This window comes from Pseudorasbora parva, chromosome 16 (assembly GCF_024679245.1).
Source record: "Pseudorasbora parva isolate DD20220531a chromosome 16, ASM2467924v1, whole genome shotgun sequence".
Classification (NCBI taxonomy): Eukaryota; Metazoa; Chordata; class Actinopteri; order Cypriniformes; family Gobionidae; genus Pseudorasbora; species Pseudorasbora parva.
The window spans coordinates 36,283,262-36,305,555 of record NC_090187.1 but is presented as its reverse complement, the minus strand read 5'-3'; the positions used below and the strand labels follow the sequence as shown (position 1 = coordinate 36,305,555).

General features: G+C 37.3%; 1 protein-coding gene across 5 annotated transcripts in view; it reads right to left on the bottom strand.

The window, feature by feature from the left end:
- Positions 1–22,294, bottom strand: part of hydin (HYDIN axonemal central pair apparatus protein) — a 96,799-nt gene that overhangs the window by 14,799 nt on the left and 59,706 nt on the right. For 4 of the 5 annotated variants that reach the window (XM_067420562.1, XM_067420559.1, XM_067420561.1 and 1 more), the window contains 32 exons: positions 21,918–22,061; positions 21,354–21,667; positions 19,060–19,182; positions 17,873–18,035; positions 17,559–17,768; positions 17,294–17,437; positions 15,101–15,275; positions 12,835–12,968; positions 12,548–12,681; positions 12,338–12,474; positions 11,969–12,090; positions 11,458–11,649; positions 10,916–11,065; positions 9,895–10,134; positions 8,862–8,988; positions 8,067–8,144; positions 7,769–7,924; positions 7,319–7,671; positions 5,958–6,071; positions 5,664–5,821; positions 5,016–5,169; positions 4,353–4,763; positions 4,069–4,266; positions 3,852–3,940; positions 3,585–3,767; positions 3,382–3,501; positions 3,087–3,246; positions 1,961–2,133; positions 1,638–1,836; positions 1,437–1,539; positions 396–495; positions 105–273 (listed from right to left, as the gene is read on the bottom strand). In XM_067420562.1, the coding sequence (XP_067276663.1) occupies positions 105–273; positions 396–495; positions 1,437–1,539; positions 1,638–1,836; positions 1,961–2,133; positions 3,087–3,246; positions 3,382–3,501; positions 3,585–3,767; positions 3,852–3,940; positions 4,069–4,266; positions 4,353–4,763; positions 5,016–5,169; positions 5,664–5,821; positions 5,958–6,071; positions 7,319–7,671; positions 7,769–7,924; positions 8,067–8,144; positions 8,862–8,988; positions 9,895–10,134; positions 10,916–11,065; positions 11,458–11,649; positions 11,969–12,090; positions 12,338–12,474; positions 12,548–12,681; positions 12,835–12,968; positions 15,101–15,275; positions 17,294–17,437; positions 17,559–17,768; positions 17,873–18,035; positions 19,060–19,182; positions 21,354–21,667; positions 21,918–22,061 (5,427 nt within the window). The remainder of the gene's footprint in view (positions 1–104; positions 274–395; positions 496–1,436; positions 1,540–1,637; positions 1,837–1,960; positions 2,134–3,086; positions 3,247–3,381; positions 3,502–3,584; positions 3,768–3,851; positions 3,941–4,068; positions 4,267–4,352; positions 4,764–5,015; positions 5,170–5,663; positions 5,822–5,957; positions 6,072–7,318; positions 7,672–7,768; positions 7,925–8,066; positions 8,145–8,861; positions 8,989–9,894; positions 10,135–10,915; positions 11,066–11,457; positions 11,650–11,968; positions 12,091–12,337; positions 12,475–12,547; positions 12,682–12,834; positions 12,969–15,100; positions 15,276–17,293; positions 17,438–17,558; positions 17,769–17,872; positions 18,036–19,059; positions 19,183–21,353; positions 21,668–21,917; positions 22,062–22,294) is intronic. The other variant, XM_067420560.1, reaches the window with a different exon arrangement.

The window sequence follows — 22,294 nt, the reverse complement described above, 5'->3', positions numbered from 1 at the left end:
AATAAAACATATTACTTTAGTTTTTGATGACAGCAGAGATAAGATGTAAACAAACAATTTAAAAATGCATGGAAAAGATTCTATTAAGTGTGAAGATTAAAGACCTGACAACAAAGGATTGGGCTATCTCTGATGGATATCTCCTTGTTGTGGTGGTAAATAATCTGGACATTACTGGGTTTATTGTTGGGGCGTAGACAGCCTTTAAGAGGGCTGATGGAGAATATTGAGCTCAGATCTGGCATTCCTGGCTCTGTGGCCTCCAGTGTAAATCTGCAAGTTAGTATTGGAAAGAGAAAATTATTTACAAAAAGAGACATTACAGACATATGTGATGTTATTTTTTTTATTATTAAAACACATACATTTGAATAAATATCTATTTAGTAACTTACTTAAAGGCTATGTCATATTTGCCTTTGTTTTCCAACTTAATTGACCGCTTGACCTCTTCTGATACTTTGATTGTTCCAAAATCTAATGAACCATCAGAATCTACAGCAAATACAAAAACAGCATCAAATGCATAAAAGAACAGTTTACATAAAAAGGAAAGCTCATTTATCAACCTTCAAAATGGAGATATTAATAATGATCACTCTTTTCCATTCACTTTAAAATGAAAATTACCCCATGAGTTACTCACCCTCAAGCCATCCAAGTGTATTTGACTTGCTTCTTTTCCGATGACCACAATCAGAATTATATTAATAAATATACTGGCTCTTCCAAGCTTTATAAATGGCAGTGAAGTTTGAATGAGTTTGAAGCTCAATAAAGTGCATCCATCATAAAGATACTCCACACAGCTCCGGGGGGTAAATAAGGCCTTCTGAAGCAAATGTATGGGTTTTTGTTAGAAAAATATCAGTATTTAATATTAAAAACTTTAAAAGTAAAATATTTAGCTTCCATCAGACAGCCTTCAGTATTCAACTTACGAAGAACATGTATTGCCTTGCACAGTTCAAAGTGCTCACGGTACATCTGACGTCATGTGTCGCACCAGTTAAGCTTTTTTTGTAAGTTGAATACGGAAGGCTGTCTAATGGAAGGTGGAGGCTAGATATTTTACTTTATAAAGTTTTAAATATGGATATTTTTCTTACCAACCTTAGCTTTAATTACCCCCTGGTGCTGTGTGGAGTACGTTTATTATGGATAGATGCACTTTTTTGAGCTTCAAACTTGTGGGCCTGTTCATTGGCATTATAAAGCTTGGAAGCTTTAAGACATTTATCATTAATTCAGATTGTGAAGAAGAAGAAAGTCATATACACATAGGATGGCTGGAGGGAAACTTGTTTGGAAGAACATAAGGGTGAGTAAATGATGACAGAATTTTCATTTTAGTGTTAACTGTCCCTTTAAAATATTATTTCTAGCTGGAAAATGTTATAGTGTGAAGAACCAATGAGCTGTCATTAGTTAAGTACCTTCTGGAATGGTTATGTCTACTGCAATATCATAGGCCTCTGCAGTAATCTGAATGTTCTCTGAATGTTGAACGATGCCAAGAATGTTCTCCACATCTGACACCTTGTAAACAAATATGCTTTATCAGGCACATGAACACAAACTAATGTATTCTACATCAATTATAACTACACTTTATCTCCATCATTTGTAAATAGTACCTCTAAACAAATGGATCTCTTCAATTTGACAGGGTTCTTAGGTATAAAATACATGTGTAGGGAGAAGTCAGAATGAGGCATGATGATGCCCTGGTTCTGAGATACGCTGAATTCATCCCCAAGCATCTCCAGACCCCTCAGCCTCCAAGCAGCTGGCAAAAGGGTGTTATTGCGTAGACGCAAACTCCGGGTTTCTTTTCTGTAGGAAAAGTATAAAAAATAACAAAAAGGATTTCTGAATAATAATAACAATGGCAAAAAACTGTTAAATAAAAATGTTTCAAGAGACCATCACATTCCTATCTGAAGTAAATGTAGTAGACCTGTATGGTGGAGTTTTGTCAAACTGGAGCAGTTTGAGGTCCAGCTCCAATTCAGGCCGGACTCCTACGCAGGAGAGGCGGAAAACAACAGGCTCTGGGTTCCCCTTGATGCAGCACACCACTTTGTCCTCTATATGTTTTGGGGTATTTGGGTATGCCCACACCATTAGTACCTGCCAGGAGAATATTAATGGCAATTATGACAGGAGAGTTTGAGTAGAAGCCTGGTGTTAAACTGAAGGCTGGAGTTTTCATTCAGATAAGGAATGGGTATCAAGGTATGCACATTCAAAACCTCAGGTGATGGACAAACAAAAATCAACAAAAAATAAAACAAATGTATCCGCATACTGAAATTAAATCTCCAAAAAAGTTTTTTTGAACAAACATAATAAATAGCTATTAAGTGTATTTGGAGCATATACAACAAAAAAAAATTTTTTTTTTAAATTTTAAAAACATCACGGCTCAAACAACCACCAAATTTGTGTAATAATAAGAAATATTAAAGGTCCCGTTCTTCGCGATTCCATCTTTCAAACTTTAGTTAGTGTGAAATGTTGCTGTTGGAGCATAAATAATACCTGTAAAATTATAAAGCTCAAAGTTCAATGCCAAGCGAGATATTTTATTTAACAGAAGTTCCCTTTCAAAGCATACAGCGAACGGCCGGTTTGGACTACACCCCTGCACTTCCTTGCAGGAATGATGTCACTAGAACCGTTTGTCGACTAACCCTCCGCCCACAAGAACACACAAAATAGGGGGCGTGGTCTTGTTGCTCTCCCACGTGGAGAAGAGCGCGCATTCAGCGCTTGCATCTCCCCGTTATGGTAAGCGGCGGGACCTTTCCGGGCAAAGTGCGCTAAGCTGCTGTCCAATTACAACACGGGAAGTGCTGGCCCAATCAGAACTCGTTACGCGTTTCTGAAGGAGGGACTTCATAGAACAAGGAAATCATCAGGCCGTTTTTAGGACAGAGAAATCAGCGCTGTACAGATAAGTAAATTGTGTGAAAAATACTGTTTTTTTTACATGCGAAACATGAACTCATGTTATATTGCACACTGTAAACATAATCAAAGCTTCAAAAACACGCGAAGAACGGGACCTTTAATGTACATACTTTTCGCTCATTGGCTTCCAGTGTCATATTTGGAGGGTCAAGAAGGAAAGTGATGGCCTTGGCATCATGTTCGAAGCAAAAATTGATCTCCGCCTTCATTTTAGAATTGTTGTGAATTACAAACTTTTCCATGTTCTCAGGATATTTTCCTTCTTTAAACCTGGATCAGGATAAAATTATTTATATTAATAAAGACCTAATGTAGATTTACATTTATTATAGAAGAGCTAACAGAAAAGTACTGTTAAGACACCCAATAATGCAAAAGGGTTAGTTTAGGACAACATGCCAGCACCTGTCCCTTGTCTTTCCACACAGTAGCGGTCCAAACTCATACAGGTCCGACTGGATAATGTAAGTCTTTTGGAGCCCACTCTCAGGCAACAGGATCTTTTTGCAGTGTGCAAAAACAATCCTATAAAAATTAACACATAGACACTAATTCGTAAATGTCCAAGTTCAATGATAACTGTATTTCTCTACAGAAATGACACTCACTTGGGGTCTCTGCTTATAGATGGGTAAGCACAAATTCCTCTACAGTGAAGCTGATAACATCGCTTGGTTCCCATTACCTCAAAGCTGAAAGTCTGATCAAATTTTCCAAGAACAGAAGAGTAAAACCTAATCCTTAGGGTAACTGCTCCATTTGGTGGTACAATCCAGCGGAAATTAGTGAGCCTATAAAAGAACAACAGATTTCAAGAATACAGAGTGAAATGGTTCCATTTATTTGTGACTGTACATGTGCTTTATGTTTATGACCTCCTGTACCCTTGATTGTTTTCTGAGTTGAGTTCTTCCGAAGGTACACTCTGGCCAGAATCAGATGTGCTAGTAATTGCCATGCCTTCCTACAAGACAACACGTATATTGCTTTTAATTTAGATCAGACAAGTATTTTTCTTTGTTCAAATTAAAGTTACATATAAATGACAAGGGCTTAGATATGTAAAAGAGAGTCTCTTTAAGACTTTTGTACCTGAGCAGCTTCTGATCTCTGGTCTGCTTCTTTCTTCTCTGACAGGTTTTCAGAAGATGTGGGCATCAAAAAGGTAAAACAGCTGCTGGAGAGCTCTGTGTTGGGTGCTGATCTCATCTTAGGGTATGGGACTACGGAAAATATTATAGGTGGTAGAATGGGTGGACCTTCAGGTCCTAACCCTAGCCCATCCAAAATCTGTTGAGAAAAATGATAAACAAAATTACTTTGAAGGCTTTACACAAAGACATTTTTTTTTTCCAACATAAAGAGAAACATTCTACCTCTTCATGTGAAGGAAGTTTCATGATACTGATGATCTCCAGTGCACTCAGTTTTTCCTCTTTCAAAAAAAGCCATATGTGTGAGATGGGTTCAGGCACCACCATCTTTTCGGAGTCTTCTGCACCATCAGTTGACACTTGGGTCTGACTAGGAGCTGGTGATTTCATATCGGCAGTCTCCACCTTCAGCTTTTCCTTCTCTGCTTTCTCCTTCTCTCGTTCCTTCCTGCTTTTCTTTGCAGAGGGAGGAGGACATTCCATGATGTCTCTGGTCTCTTTGCTTTCAGTGGACAAGGGCTGTATTAAAATATTCTGCGTTCGGTCCCAGAACTGAAGAATGTGTTGGAGTTCTGTCTGGCTTTGTTCGTACAGATGGAATCGGGCCAGTAGCTGTCTGTCTCTCTCACTGGACTGTTTACAAAAAACAGCAAAGTTTTTAAACATAACTGGACAATGTTAACTAGTCAAACTTAAATCTTTTTTACAGCAATTACAATTAGTGCTGCTTGTGGTACAGAAATTATAAATGTTATCTTGATTGGAAGTCAAATACTCCAAGCATTTCGTCAACTAATGTTACTACATTTAAATTATGACAATCTGAAACATGTTCAGGCTTCATAAGAATAGTCTTTTAAAGGTCAATTCCACTCTCAAACAAACCATCTCTTGTTGTACATCCTCAGAAGGTGGCAGAGGGTCTTCCTCTCGCGGTCTGGTATCCCAGTCTTCACTAGGTGTCATCTCCTCTTCTCTTAAATTCTCAAGCTCCTGTTGTCTGCTCTCTTCTTGTTCTTTGTCAAACTTGTCAAGTTCTCTAAAGTAATACACAATGCGTTCTTACATGCAATTTTAAATTGAATGAATTCAATTGAATTACAATTAAGTGTGAAGAACTCTTTGTATATTTGCTATCATTACTTATTTAGAATGTGTTTACTTTTGTTGGAAAACCTGTCATTAACATGTATAGATTTAGTGGCAAAAAAGATATTAAGATTTGAAGACTTCTTTTTAGAGTATACATCCTGAATAAAATGTATTTGTTGGTGGATTAACATTTAAAAGTGAACAATTTAAGTTTATTGTAACTCTTAACTAAAGAACACTTACTAAAAATTAAATAGTTTATTTGTTTAACTGCATGTCACATGACCATTAAAAGACATCAGAGAACCATGAACATGAGAATGCGTTGTTAAATGAAGGTGCACAATACATCAAATAAATGGCTGACAAAAAAGTTTGGGAATACCCAAATACTTCAAAAAGATTCTTATGTTGTATTAGCATGAGAAGGGTGTAGAGCACCTGAGCTTGAAGGCACTGTAGCTGTTAAAAAGGTCCATAACATAAATATGGCGTCGGTTGTTGAATGCTTTCAGGATGATCAGGAGTGTGTTGCTTAGTGAGTGGCTGTACAGTGTCTCCAATCCGTCAATCACAACACCACGGTGACAGTCGCTAAGCTATGGTATGGGAGCAAGGAAGACAAAATCACTTTGTGCTGTCTAAATATGCTATGATTGACATAAATTATCATCCGTATATCAGATACTGGTATAGGGTATGCAATAAAATGTACACAGCAGAGCAGCGTCTCACCTGGAGTCTCTCTGACAAGATCTCTACCAACACATCATCGGGCAGGAGGTGGCTAATCAGCTCCAGCTCTTCATTCTGACTGACACTCAGATGCCTGTGTGCCTGACCATCTGTCTGTAACACAATCACACACATTTTAAATTTTAATTATATCCATTCATACATGATCAGGTACAGAACAGATCCACGTTACAGCATATTTTTACTACAGTATCTTACTGAATTTATGTAGGGAAAATCTGACACACACACAGACACACATTAGATTTTTTTTGTTTTGTAAACAACATTTTGTCTTCCAGTAAAAATTAGTTTGGAGTCAGTAAGATTTTGATCTTTTGATTTTGAAATGAATTCCCTATCCTTACCAACACTGAAAAAAAAAAAAAAAAAACACTGTGAAAGACTGTTACAATTTAAAAAAATAACTTCTCTATTTCAATATATATATATATATATATATATATATATATATATATATATAGAGAGAGAGAGAGAGAGAGAGAGAGAGAGAGAGAGAGAGATATTGAAATAGAGAAGTTATTTTCTTAAATTGTAACATTATATATATATATATATATATATATATATATATATATATATATATATATATATATATATATATATATATATACTCACCTAAATGATTATTAGAAACACCTGTTCAATTTCTCAATCGCAATTATCTAATCAACCAATCACATGGCAGTTGCTTCAATGCATTTAGGGGTGTGGTCCTGGTCAAGACAATCTCCTGAACTCCAAACAGGCTGGTGGTGTAATGGTGTAGGGGATGTTTTCTTGGCGCACTTAAGGTCCCTTAGTGCCAATTGGGCATTGTTTAAATGCCACGGCCTACCTGAGAATTGTTTCTGACCATGTCCATCCCTTTATGACCACCATGTACCCATCCTCTGATGGCTACTTCCAGCAGGATAATGCACCATGTTACAAAGCTTGAATCATTTCAAATTGGTTTCTTGAACATGACAATGAGTTCACTCTAATGGCACAGTCACCCGATCTCAAGCCAATAGAGCATCTTTGGGATGTGGTGGAACGGAAGCTTCATGCCCTGGATGTGCATCCCACAAATCTCCATCAACTGCAAGTATGGTGTTCCTAATAATCCTTTAGGTGAGTGTATATACATATAGTAATTTATTTCTGTGATGGCAAAGCTCAATTTTAATACAATCTAAAATAATGCAATGATGTTTCTCTAGTAAACGTATATAGTTTTAATTATGTTGTATCAGTGATACTGGTCAACAAGACCAAAAAACTGATTGAGTAAAAAAATGTTTTATCTGTATACACATATGTATGTGACTAAGTGAATAGCCCTAAAATGTGTGTACCACTGAAGCAGCAGGACAAGAGCTGTCATTCTTCTGTGAATGCCCTGTGATGTTTGTTCTGTTGCGGGTTGAGGCAGATGATGGTGGGACTTTAGGATCACTGGTCTGGCTGCCCTCTGCTGTGTGTTTGGCAACTGCTTCGACACTAAGAACACCAGCAGGGGCCATCTTATCTGTCGCTACCTCCTCCACTTCCTTCTGAGCTTGCACCACAGAAGCCTTGGCACATAGCTCTCTTGCCCTCAGGGCTGCAGAGCTGTTCCCTGATGACACGGCCTCCTGCACCACCTCATCTAAACTGAGACACGCCGCCCCATAGTGCTTAGCCAGAGTAACTGCTGTCCTTGTTTTACCTGTACACAGACACTTATATTTACATCGAAGCAAACAAGCTGAGATGCAATAATGTCATGCTTTAAAAAAATATACAGAAAACATTTATCATTTTACCTGACAGAGGAGCGCCATGCACAATGATGGCAATGCCCCGGCGATTTAGGGCAGCCTTGCCCTCTGGTGAAAGATCAATGCCCATGTGACGTGCGATAGCTCTGGACACAGGGTCGTATTCCAGATCCCCCACTGTAGTGCCACCATTGATGTTGTCTTTAGTCAGGGCGTTGAGGAGAAGACCCATGAATACTTATTCATGTGCATGGAATAATGTACTGTATTATAGTACCAATATCATAAAGAATGCAATTGCCTTAAATTACTGCTGCCCTTAAAACTTTTGGTAAAACCATACCTTTACCACTGAGTGTTTCACCCTCAGATGGTTCAGCTGTCTCCCCCTCATCATCTTCTGCAAGACCTTCCCCGGATTCTTAAAAATAGATGAGATATATTAGATTCACTTGAAATTATGCCAAAAGGAAAAATCTGTGATCACTCTAAAATAATGTGTGCACTGAGATGTCATATTAGTTTTAGTCTTATATCAAATTCTACATAAATTATAAATTAAAACATTTTTTTTTAAATCTGTAGCTAAAAAATTTGGTAGCATTTTATTTTACAGTGTCATCTTTGCATATGTTACATGTATTACCATAGTAATAATAGTAAATTATGCATCATTACTAACTAACCCTTAACCAAATCCTAATCCTACCCTTATATAATTACACTGTAACAATGACACCTTCAAATAAAGTGCAACCAAAAGTTATGGCTAAAAAAGGCATTTTGACAGAACACAAGCAAATCCCCTTTGTTTAATACGCACTTTAACTCATTTTTGGGAGTAAACTCATTTTAAATCATAAGGATAGGCCTGACACATACAAAACTCAACATGTCTAAATTGTGAACCTGCATCAAAAATGTGCCTTTAAAAGTGCTTCCACTAAAGGTGAAATATATGTTTGCAGAGATGTAGGAAACATGTCAAGTTACTTGTTTTTCAGAAGAAAAAACGTAGCGTAACCTTTTTGAACTGCGCGAGGCACTACACTTTTTCCGTAAGTTTTGCCGACTGCCAGAGGCATTTAAAAGATAGAAAACCCCTAATATAGACCATCTCTGCTGCAGTATACAATACCCTGATTGGTTTGTGAGCTGTGTTCTTTGTAGTAATCCAGCAGTTCTGGGGGTAGAGTCTCGCCAGGAGAACGGGGAGGTAGAAGTAATGCATTTTGAGCATCATATCCTTTTAACAGCCGTAAGATCTGATGAGCAAAACACCAAAAAATAAAAAGGGAAAGAAACATATAATGGGATTTTCCAGAGAGTGTCCAGCGCTACATTAAACCAAACATATCTGATGATCATTGTTGAGAAATAAGATTAAATATATAAAATATTTATAAATATATAAATATTTAAATTTCATATATAAATGAATCCATTAATAACATAGCTCAGATAATGTATTCATGGAAATGTTTCATGATTTTTTTTTTTATATTAGAAATGTTCATGTTGGAAATTTAATTATTGACGGTATGTCATTACATTACTTTTAATAATTACAAATAGTTTTAGCATGTTATTGAATTGGTAATGTTAATGTATTTGGTTTTGACAGACTAGATATGCTATGTTGCTGCTGCTGGTTATTGTGACTTTCTAATTGATACACATGTTGCAAGTATGGTAAATATGCTGCTGTAGCATAAATAGACATAAATCCCATAAATCCCGTGGCAGATCTTGGCAGGTGGACCTGGGGGAGGTGGAGGATTTCAGAGGAACTCGCAGCAGGACTAGCTTACAGCAAACAATGAATCAAACAATTTTAATGTTGAGCCAGCATTGGCTGCTAGATCAGCAGAGGCCAATCAGCTTGTGCCATGCGGTAATAATATTATTGCTTGCAGACTGCATTTAAAGGACCTAGGTTGCGCTCTAGAGTTTCACGACTAAACTAGATTTATTTTAAAGAAAATTTGAGATAAAGACATTTAAAAAAAAAAAAAAAATATATATATATATATATATATATATATATATATATATATATATATATATATATATATATATATATATATATATATATATTTATATATATATTAAATATATATATATATTTTTAAATATGGGAAAACCCATATTTAAAAACCAATTAAGCTCACCTCTTCCTCTACTAGGTACTGCTTGTCGAAGTCCAGAGAGTAAAACTCAATAGGGAAGGGGCGAGGGTTGCGGACAATCACCTCAGCAACCTTTCCTTCACTACAGGGTAGGATGGACCCCATATCTAGAGTTGAGGAAGAAAACTCCAGCTGAGGCTCTTCTCCTTGACCTTGGGCTAGCAGCAGGATCTTCTGAGTGCTCTGAGACACTTTTATCACTAGTCTCTGACTGTATGTCTTCTGAAGGGAACACACAAGAAAAGAGAAAGCAATCAAGCTCATGAATAAAAACAAGATTGACTGCAAGCAACACAGCAATACATTGGTATTCAATATATTGGAATTATTCATAACCAAGTCTTCATCCTGCTTTAAAATATAAAATCAACATGGTAAATTGACTTGGGTTGAAAATATGATAGTGTTCTTTGTCACTTTTATTTAAGTATTTTAAATATAAAATGTAGCTGATTGAATCTTGAACTGAAGAAAACATTATAAAGTCACATTCCTCATTATTATTGTTCAGCAGTTTAGGGTTGGTACGATTTGTTCATGTTTTTGAAATATGTTCAGCAAGGCTGCATTTATTTGATCAAAAACACAGTAATGATGTACAATACTGATACAATTTTTTTTATTTTAATATATTTGAAATGTAATTTTATTCCTGTGATTGCAAAGCTGAATTTTCAGCAGTAATTACTGCAGTCTTCAGTGTCACATGATCATGCAGAAACATTTCTTATTGTTATCAATTTTGAAACCAGCTGTGCCGCTTGCTTAATGAAATTGTGGAAACTGTGAAATATTTTTTTCTTCTCCAGGATTCTTTTATGAATAGAAATTTCTAAAGAACAGCATTTATTTGAAATATTTTATGACATTATGCTTCACTGTAAATTTTGATAAATTTATAACACCCTTGATAAATAAATTCTAAAAATATTGACCAATAGTGTATATGAAAAACTAATAATTGTGTAATCATACAGTAGCTAATATCTGCTTTTGGCTTTACCCCCTCTGCTGGGCTGAATTTAACCTGCACGTTGGTTCTGTCACCAGGATAGAGTGTGCCATCTGAGGGCAATAACTCAAAGACAACTGGAGGAGGCCGCTGTTTCAGCTGAGCCTGTCGTCTGAGGTACAGTGGGATGTGCTTGTCAATCTAATCACACAAACAAAACAGTCACAACAAAAACAATCACAACAAAAACTAGAAGACTAGGGGGGAAAAAATTATAATGACAAATGGTAAGAGCACTGAAGTAAACCTCATACTACAGCCTGATCTAAAACTAGACACAACAAACATGCCATAAAGACAAATGAATCTAGGCCTACGGCGAACACGCTTTAATATCCAGTAGATATACATAATTCATTACTTAAGCAGCTTATAATGATGGTAATGAACCTAAGAGTCAACGTGAAATCTGACTCTGTATACTTTATTAATACATCCATAGTCTTACTGTGAATAAATAATTAGGACATGTTATTTCAAAGAGAGAAAAAATGACTGGCTCTTTGCTTGTATGTTGTGTAAAAGGCTTGTACCTTCTTTGGCCTTTCCTCGGGTCTGATGCTCCACTCACAGGGCACTGGCCCATCATTGTAAAGCTGGATTGTGATCACCTGACACAGGCCACACTGGATGGTGTCGAACTGCAGCATGTCTGTTGACACTGTGACGGAGGGCATGGTGACCTCTGCACATAAACACACCTGCACATGGGGTCCCTTAGTCACCTGTCAGATACACAAGATTCAGTAGCACAGAAAATCAGCAAAGGGACTAATGAACAATACACATAGCATTGTGTAATGTACAAAAAATATATTAAAAAAATCTCATAATTCACTGATAAATTGTTGCGATTTAATTGAATACATTTTTTATTACTAACATTTTCATATTAGCATAATAATAATAATGCATTCAAATTTAAACATGAATTTTACGATGGCGAATGTTTGCAGTCTCAAAAGGCATTAAAAAGTCAATATTTTATCTTCATCTTGCACTTCTTTGCTTGTCTCAGATATTTAAATGTTGCTTTCATCAAACCTGTATGGGCATAACCGCATTGATCTTTCCCAGATTGGTCCCACGGGTATCAAACTTTACTTCAAACGTCTCTGTCTCACAGAAGGGCAAATTCTGCACCCTGTCCAATTCTGTACTAAATCCTGTGAGAAAGAAAAAGAATGAATATTAATGCCATGCATCCTGAATAAATACTAAGATACTAATGTACTGGAATAACAACAGAAGAAGCTCGATTTTACATCAAACTACAAGCTTCCTGAAAAATCTAACACATTACAAAGATTGACAACTACTCAAACAAGATTTGTTTTGATGAAATGGATGCTGTCCAGAACAATAACCTCTGGTCATTTTAAATCTATTGAACATTCTGCAGTATGGACCAACCTGTGCCTGCCAGTGAGCTCTTGTCAGCTCTGAAAGATATAGCCAATGGACAAGTGTTGGTTATTTTCACAATGTGGGTCACGATGCTGCCATTGATGACATACCCAAAGTCCAGTGTGTACACAGGCAATATTAACCTAAAGAGAAGACCTATCAGACATGCTTTGACTGCTTGTAAAAAATGAAAGGTTTCTGCATAAATAGACTTACTTGCACAGCTTCTTATGCCAGTTGTTAGCAGACCCAGTTGCTCTTAGATCAGTGACATGGTGCTGTTTCTGCACAGCCATGGCATTTTCCTTCACAAGGAGCCGTTCTAACTCCATCTGCAGCATGGCATCATACTACAGCACACGTATAAGGACACTATTTATAGTACACACAAAAATTTATATGCAAAGTTGCAATAATGGCTATTCTTACAGGAGTTTAACGAAGTGCTTCCAGGGAAAGCTAGGAAGAGGAAAACACAATGTGCAATAATCAAAGACACTCACAGTGGGAATGTAGTCATCTTCAGGTGGCATCTCCTCCTTTTCTGTGACAGGACCGCTCAACACCCCTTCCTTTGGTTTCTCATTCTCCACCGAGTACTTTGCCTCCTTTAGCAAAGAACCATATATCTCCTCATCTAGCCAGAAAACAGAAAACACCTTAACAAGGTTTCATATGGGTTTCATAGGGCTTCTGAAAGCCCTATTAAGATCAGATTGATGACTTTTCAGAACATGTGTGTACACAAATGTATTACTGTGGATGTCTGCAATTTTGTCAATTTGTACAGGGTGCACAACATATGCAGACATTTCATAGATAGGAAATGCAAATGCTGAATTGCTATCACACAAAACTGACCTATAATCAGTTTTGTATATAGTTGTTTTCCTGCCCCATTTTCCTCAGACTTGATGCTTGCCAGATTGAGGACACGCAACAGGAACGAGCACGAGTGAGAATGAAAGGTGAAAGGTTACACTGTAACTTCTGATTAGTTGATTTATCTGCGTTTTGATATGTCTCTGGCCATAGAGATTTTAAAGGTAATGTAGGGTTTTTAGGTAAGGTAGAATCTGCGATCTCTGAACCAGTTCATTTGTTGGCTTCCATGGCTGCAATACGCTGTGTTTTCCGTCAAATGGCAACTCGGGGTGTCGAAATACTATTGTGTAAACTGGCAGTGGGCGGGATCACACAGATCAAAACAAAACATTCCGATGCGGAAAGGACATTTCAAAGTAAAATAACTAGCTGAAGCATTGTTTTTCCGAGAAACAAACATCAAGGTGCTATAAATACATATATCACCTTTAAAGAAAAGGCAACAGTAAAACATAATTCAAAACCAAATCATATTAGGAATTGTTATTACAAATTCGACAATCTTTTCTTATAGGTATTATAGTGTGACTTAATGTCCAAGTATTGATCTCATGATGTAAAAATATCTTTTAAGCAACAAAGCCTGCAATTTCTTCACTCTTTAGTACAAACTGCCCATGTTAGTAAAGCAAAGAAGTCGATCAATAGGTAATCAGAGAGCAACACAGCACTCCTTCCTCAATAATAGTTTGCACTATTTGCTCTATAACCACAAGACCTCAGTTCCCACTGAGAGCAAACCTGCTTCTGGCTGGCTTCAGATCAGACAAGAAAATAGGTTTGAACCGTTCTAGCGCAGGGACTGAGCTAGTTCAAGGTCAAACCCATTATGTCTGTCTGCAAGCTGGCATTGTGCAACTGTGTTTGATTAAAGGTTAGGTGAGCCAGGACGCAGGCCTGGCCTCCTTTCAAGTGTATTTGATGACAGTGAAAGTTGGATGATATTCAGGAATTTAAAACATCCTGTCTGAAATTCTCAATGTGTTCAACAATTTTGTGAAGCTCTTTTGGCCTCAGAAAGGCTAATTCATTTATAAGATTCGATTAATTAGATCATATGAAGACGTAGTGTTTGACTTGGCCAATAACTTAGTGGCTGTACTCTAAACTCTTACTTAAAGCTCTTTTTCATCTTTGAATTGGGATCAATAGAATCTTTTTTTATCCTGTTTTTTCATCCACGTTGACATATGTTCTCATGTATATACGCAATGTTTAGAAATAGTAAAAGAACAGGGCAAAACGGAGTATTCAGGTGTGCTTTTAATGAGATGTGCTCAAGGAAAAACAGTTATAGCCAAAATTGAGAGCACACTTGAACTCAACAAACCACACAATTTGAGGTAACATTCAGGTGCATAGCACAAAGTTAAATGCGTTGTGTTAGTTAGAGCTTTGTTCTGATCTCAACATGCACAACCAAAGGTTTGGGTTTATATATTTAGAAATATAATTTTTTTAAAGTCTCTTATGTTCACCAAGGCTGCATTTATTTGATCAAAAATACAGTAAAACAGTTATTACAATTTAAAACAACAGTTTTTCTAAAACGCAATTTATTATTGTGATGGCAAAGCTGACTTTTCAGCATTACTTCAGTCTTCAGTGTCACATGAACTTTCAGAAATCATCCTAATATGCTGATTTGGTGCTCAAGAAACATTTACTATTGTTGTCAATGTTGAAAACACTTGTGGTGATTAATCTTTTTGTGGAAATTGTGATTTTTGGATTCTAAAAAGTTGAAAAGTTCATTATAAATGTCTTCATAGTTACATTTGATCAATTGAAAGTGCCCATGCTAAATAACAGCATTAATTTATTTTAAAAATCAAATCTTACTGACCCTAAACTTTTGAATGCTGGTGACCAACAGCAACTTACTCAGGTCTCTAGGAAGATCCAGGCACATTCGAGGGAAAATACCCTCTCCTCTTACAGTAATGACTTCAGTCTCATAAAAGGCCACTTGCAAATGAAAGCTCTTGTGAAAGACTTCTGGAATTCCTGGAAGGTAGTATACACTGATCCTCATTTCTGCATATGGCTCAAGGTGACCCTTCAGAAGAAACACAACCATGACACATGATGCAGTTGAGCCACAAAAATTGATAGGAAGAAAAGTAATCAAGTGATTTAAAGAGCATAATGCAGGTTAGAGACTCCAGTGAGTCAGTGTATAGAAAAATAATGTAGGACCTAGATTTTAAAATATACTTGTAAATACGCTAATAAGGCTTTTTGAGTCGTTTTTGTGAAAAAATCTTACTTCCGCATCTAAAAATTTGCAAACCGGAAGTGACATAACGGAAGGGAGTGCGGTGACTTTCAACCATAGGAAAACAATGGATCGCAATGGCAGTTCGGACGCTGTGGAACTTATAAATGTTTATTAATACTCATATGGCAGGCCACAGCCATGCAATTATGACACACAATAAGGGACAGGCCAGGATTTTACAGAACAACGATTAGAGGAGATGAATGGAGTTGTTGTGTGAGGAGAAACAGTGGAAAACAGAGCAGGTGAGAGAGTTGGCTCATCGCAAACAGTGCTCAGATTATAATACTTTGCAGATAATTATCATGTATCAGGCAATCGCAAAGCTGGTATTGGTCATCTAGGAGTATTGATACCAACAACAGAAACTAATAATAAGTTCAGACCATCTGGTTTAAGTCACACTCGCCATCCACATTAGAGGTTAAAGCCCGGCGCGGGGCGTAACGCTACACGGTGCTGTTTTTGCTGTCATACAAGCTCGCAGAGAATGTTTTTTCTCTCGCGTGAACATCGTGGATGCTCGTATGGTCGTGGTTCGCAGCATGTGAGCAGAAAAACAAGACGAGCCAAGCGCGTTTCTCGCACCTCCCTATCTCACGATATCTTTTTCAACATACAAAATAAAAAAATTCGGGAGTCGGCACGATTTTCACCAGCATGGCTGTCCCCTATTGCCAAATCATGCACAACAATATCACAGGCTAGATCTGAGTATTATTATGCTATAGCTCAGTTTCTGCAACCATACAGTGCCTTTTTTACACACACACACACACACACACACACACACACACACACACACACACACGTATGTGTTCGCCTGGATGGCGTCATTTACGGGGTGCTCAGTTCACGCGGTTTCTCCGAGCTGATCGTCTGACAGATCCATGACCGACCGTCACACCTCCCGCCACGGCCGAGCCACAGACAGTATAACCTGTTATTGTGATCCTTTATTCACTTATTCTGTGTTATGGGTTTATTTTGTGCCGATTCACCTTGGATAGTGTGAGGATGTATGACGTTTTGAGTGTGTATTTGAGTGAACGATGTACATATACATGGCTTGAATAAAATATACATTATCAGCACATAATTCCTGACTTTTTTTAAAAGTGCGAGACTATGCATTTGTGTTTATGTAGCCTACACACTTTGTATTAATCAATGTTGAAATTGAATCATGTAAAAACAATAGCCAAGAAGCATTGCGTGTGAGTGTTTAATCATTTAATTTTATCCTTTAACTACATGAGTATTGCAATGTTAAACTCCATCATATAGCTGATAATCCGCGGTGTAAAGTGAACACACACACACCACCGCGTGTGTCAAAGCAGATGCAGAAGTGAAATCCAGACTCTTCACCTGCTCAAAATGCCACAATGCAGCTTTTCTAACTTTTTTTTTTTAGGAAACCTGTGGACTCAATGTCCTGACAGGCTGGACACAATAATTTTCCATGACAATGATAAATTTAAATAGAAAAACTACCGAAAATACACTGATTACTACAGAATACCAACCTATTCTGCATTGAGGCAACGCAGAGCTTGGCAGACGACTCCCTCTCGTGACGTAATATGACGCGATGTTAAAAAAAAACAGCGGTTTTTACTAACACCCAATGAAACAGCCACTTTATCTGCTAAATTTGTGCTCTTACGTCTTTTAAAAACATTTTAAATCCTGTATTACCTTTTCATATGTCATTTTCATACAAGGTTATATGTTCATCTCAAAAAAATTTTTTTACCTGCAATATGCTCTTTAAAACATGAAGAACATCTCACCTTGCTGGGGATGATGAGAGGCTGACCAGGTAACAGTTGCTCCAAAAAGTGTACAGGTTCTCCAACAGTTAGAGAAGAGAAATCAAATCCAACTTTCCCTGTGTTCTTCAGAATGAGCTCTGCTTCAGCCACATGGTCAAACAACTATGATTATAGTGAGAGAGAGAAAAGAAGGGGGAAAAAAAAACAGAAAAATCAATCTTCCATTTATACTGATTGCTGCTTGTGGTGTTGCTATTATGGTGAAAGTGTATAGTTAACTTACCTGTAAACCAAAGTCAATGTCATTTGTGTCCAGTGTATATGAAACAAAAGAAGCCTGACCCCTAAGTGTGATCTCATAGGTGGGCCCACCTTCCACCTCACACAATGCCAACACTTCCGTGCTAATGTCAGCATGACCAAGAAATGAGAAGGTCACCAGCTTGGTGTCACCAGGCTGAAGTTCCCCATACAGTGAGGAGATATCAAACACCTATGAGATAGATGAGAATAAAAAAGAAGAGCATCAAATGTATAATACTTCAGACTTTTAGATGATATGTCAGCATTAAGGGACGAATGCAAGGTTATACGGACCTCTTTTACACTCACACTTGGATGCCCATAGGCTGTGATGGGATTGCTTCCCAGGTCTGTGCTCACTGGCTGTGTTGAGGAGGACCTATTGTGCTCTTGTCCATTGAAACTACTATGATGCAATTCATCCTCTTCCAATTGAGGCATGATTACATCAGTCTCCCTGCAAAAAAATAAACAATGACACATTATTAGGGAATTTTACCAATCACCAGATCTCCATTTCTCTTACTTCCTGTTCTTGTTCCGCCTAAAGGGTCAGGCGGAAACGAAATTGAGTCTGTCAAGATGGCGATTAATTACAGAAAGCATTAAATAATTAAATGGGTGTAATTTATCAGAAGAAAAGTTCACAAAGAAAATCTCAGGCTCTGAAGAAAGGGAAAAGAATAGACTAAGAGCCGTGCTCACTCAGAATAAGTGTTGATGGAATCAATGTGTCATAATATTTTGCTTTGAGCAAAAAATCAAATCAAAAATCTTGTAAAAGCTATTCAGAAGGAGATTTGTATTGAAGCTGTGCAGGCTGTAATAGTGGGTGTCATTATAAATGGTGTCAGCAGGGGGCAGTGTTAATCAAAAAATGTAACAGCTTCTCTTTTCTTTTCATTTTTGATAAACCAGGAGGTGATTACTTAGTACAGATAATGAATAAGCTCCACAGGACCCTTGGAAATTAGAAACCCCCTGCCATATCTAGAAAAAAAAAATCCCTCTAAAATTCTCACACGGTATTTGTTTTAATATGTGTGTGTGTATACCAATATCTCTAGAACCAGGTTGAGAGCACTGAACAAATGACAGTGCTGAGATTGTTTCAGATACTAACGCACTGAAGGGAAGTCTGGTGCAGGTGTTCTCAAAGGCTGAAAATCTCTCTAGAGACGTGCTGCCAGAAACGCTCGCTACGTTAAACAAATGCACAGATAGCTCCTCACTTTAACCTGCCCTCCTCGATATGAGTGCACACATGATAGGTGCTCTTGAGTAGTCTAATCATTCTGTAGGAGGCTACGCTTCGTTCTCTCATTATGATCCTCATATGAGGTAATACTCAAAGGTCTGCTAACATGATGAGATTCGGGTAAACATCCCACTTTATATGTATCCTCATAATTCCTGCTTATTATCAGAGAGGCTTCAGGGAGTTGTCAGCCTCTAGTCTCACACAGAAGCCGTTCTCAGACCTGTTTGGGTCCATCTTGCCGTCAGCTTCTCTCTGCTCTAACAGCTCCCACTGCGCCTCCCCGCTCTCCTTTCTTTTCCCCCCAGCGTCTCCTTCAGTCCCCCGGCCCTTCTCGTTAAAAAACCTACCAGAAAAGAAGGAAAAAAGTAATCAGTCTTATATCAGCCGCAGACACCACAAGAAACTGTCCATCAGCAAGAAATCCGCCATGTGCTGGGAGCCCAAATGGATCAACGAAGTGGTGCAATAATAGCGGCTTCGCTCTTGGTTTAATTACTGATAGGCTTTTAATTAGCAGGCTGGACAATGCATCTTGAAACCCCTTGCGATAATGATAGGAAAGGTCATAGTCTTATTGGATCATGCACGAGGTGGGAAGCGAATAGCAGTGGGGAAAGTGATTAATCTTCACTGGCTTGCACTGTAGCCCCGCAGAGGCTATATCGATTAATCCGACGCAGGACATGGCAGCCACTAAACAACAATTTAAAACTATAAAAACTCAACCTAAGGCTATTGACAGCTGAGATTTAAAATGAAACTTTGTACAAAGCATTTTTATTTTCTAACAAGGAAACCATGATGCGTAAAGCCGGGAGCATTTTAAATATATGGACCGAAAAACGCAAATTAAATTATTTGAATTAAAGCATAGTAAAATATAACAAAAATACAAAAAGAAAATAATACATTTTAAAACAAATTATTAATTATTAAAATTATTAACAATTCACTGACACTGTTTTATTATGTTTAGCTTATTTCAAATAATCCAATCAGCCAATGGCACAACAATGTTGCTGAATCGTAACAGTGAATGAACACCGGTCGGTCAACTGAATCGATTCGAGCTAACATCCTATAAATTTGGAATAAATCAGATATACAAATATAATGTTACAACCACATCTGTACAACACAACGGAGGATGCACAAGTCATTCCTAACTGTTTAACATTTTGGAGAATTGGTGGAAGTTTGGAGAATTTGTGAACTCATTTATATATATATATATTTTAGTGCTGTGCTTATCTGCACTGACGGCTGTTTCGGGTTGGACCTTCTTGATTACTTTTCTAAAAATATATATATTTCCAAACGAATCACATTGTATAAATTCATATTTAACTTAGTTGTTTTAAAATAGTTGTTTTCTCATGATCAAGTTGATCAAGTTAGCTAGTCAGAATGTAAGTCACTTCGCAACAACATACTCAAACACTGATGATGAATTACTAAAGCCTCAAAAAAATTACAGCATTGTTTTCAAACTCAATGGTATTTTAGGAGGTCCGGTTTTACAACAAACATTTTTTTAACATGTTTGTGTTAAATGTTGAAACATAGTATATAAAATATTTGAATGTTTATTATTCAATTAATAAAATTAAATGGTATTTTAGTCAGCTGGATGGATTGAAATGATATTTATAGTTACTGAATATGACTATATTTACATGATATCTTTATTAATATTATTAAAAGACAAAAAACTAAGCTAACAAATGAATATGAATTAAATGTAATACATTTTTAATATTTAAATATTTACGTTTTAATTTAAACACAAGTTATACTCTAAAGACTAACTCAGTTTCTACAATGGCTCCACCACAGGGCACTGAATGCTCTGTTTTAGAACACAGAGATCAAATGTTGGACTGTTATTGTAAGTTGCTCCATTTGAACACCACAGAGACTGTAAATGCTGATGACCCATTATTTAATCACATGCTTCTCCACTACTCACTCCCATCAGCAAAGTGTGAGCTGTCAGCTGCATCAATCTGTCATACATCATCACCCGTTTATTCAGTTATAGTAAGTTATTCCATTTCCTCACAGGGCTTGGAAAGCTTGACTGGGCATCTGTCTGTCTTTAATATCTGAGTCCTGAATAAAGCATTGATTGCTTAATCTTTAGGAGCTTTTCATTTAATTCCCTCCAATTTATTTATTTATTTTTTGTTGTTTGTCAACAGAAAATCCATACTCCTTGAACATTTCTCTCAAGAAGTCGCTTATGCAACCTCTGAATTACTAAATATCAGCTTAAGTCCTTACAGACTATCCCTGTTTCTACAGTGGGCCACATTAAAAATGCACTGGCTTGAAATTAAAGCACAGCACAGCCAAATTCATTCGGGAGAGAGGTGTCCCTTTGCTCCAAACCATTTTAGTTTATGCTAAAGAATTACACATCACATTGTAAGGACAAAAACAGTACTTCATATATTCTTCAATGAAGGTTCATGAAGGTGATTAAAACAACTCAAATCAATCTTTTGTTCCTACCCAATATGGCATTGCTGTCTGTCTACCAGGAAGGCCCAACGATAGGAAACACAGAGTGGGCTGCAGTTGGTCATTGTGAGCTTGCGGCGGGATTTTGTGTTGTTGAGAATGCAGCCAAAGTCCAATGTGGTGCTGGAGAACTTGAGATTAGGGAAGTGAACTTCACCCCTCAGGACTACCTGGTCCTGCTGAGGGTGGCCATGGTAGCTGAACTCCAGCACGTCCTCAACCAAACGGGTGAGGCGGTCCTGTCGATACATGGGGTTGAAACGCACCCATAGATCTTTCTGAGTTCCGACTGCCAGCACCAGACTCTACAGAAAGATAATAAATATTAGACTCAGTCTGAAAGACCAAAACTTCAGATGCCCAGGTCAAAGTAATGGAAAGCATTAAGATCTTACCTGTTCACTTGCATGCAAAGATGTGCAACAACAGGATAAAATAAAAATGGCATTTTAAAGCTATTTTGCTTTTTTTGGGCTATAATTAATGTCTCCCACTAAAATGCAGTTACACTGCCATTACTGGTAAATAAACTGCAAATATACTCAACCTGTTTACCTTTGTGGTTGTAAACAGGTCATCCCCATCATAATCACACAATCCAAAAGGCTCATGCAGGGTCAGTTCCATAGAGAGGTTCAAGGAGGACACACTCTTCAGAACCAGCCTCTGATACAGTGGAACCAGAGACACATCTGGAGCCTGTGAGTCAGACAAACTTCATAAATATATTGTATAAAAAATATACATACTATATATTCATAAATATATAATATATTATTGGGGGGGGGGTATATTATATAAAACACAGAATACAACTGTTCAGTTTGGGGTCAGTCTTTTTTTTTTAAAGGGGTAGTTGCATCCAATTTAACTTTTTAACTTTAGTTAGTGTGTAATGTTGCAGCTTGAGCAGTATCTGCAAAGTTTCAGCG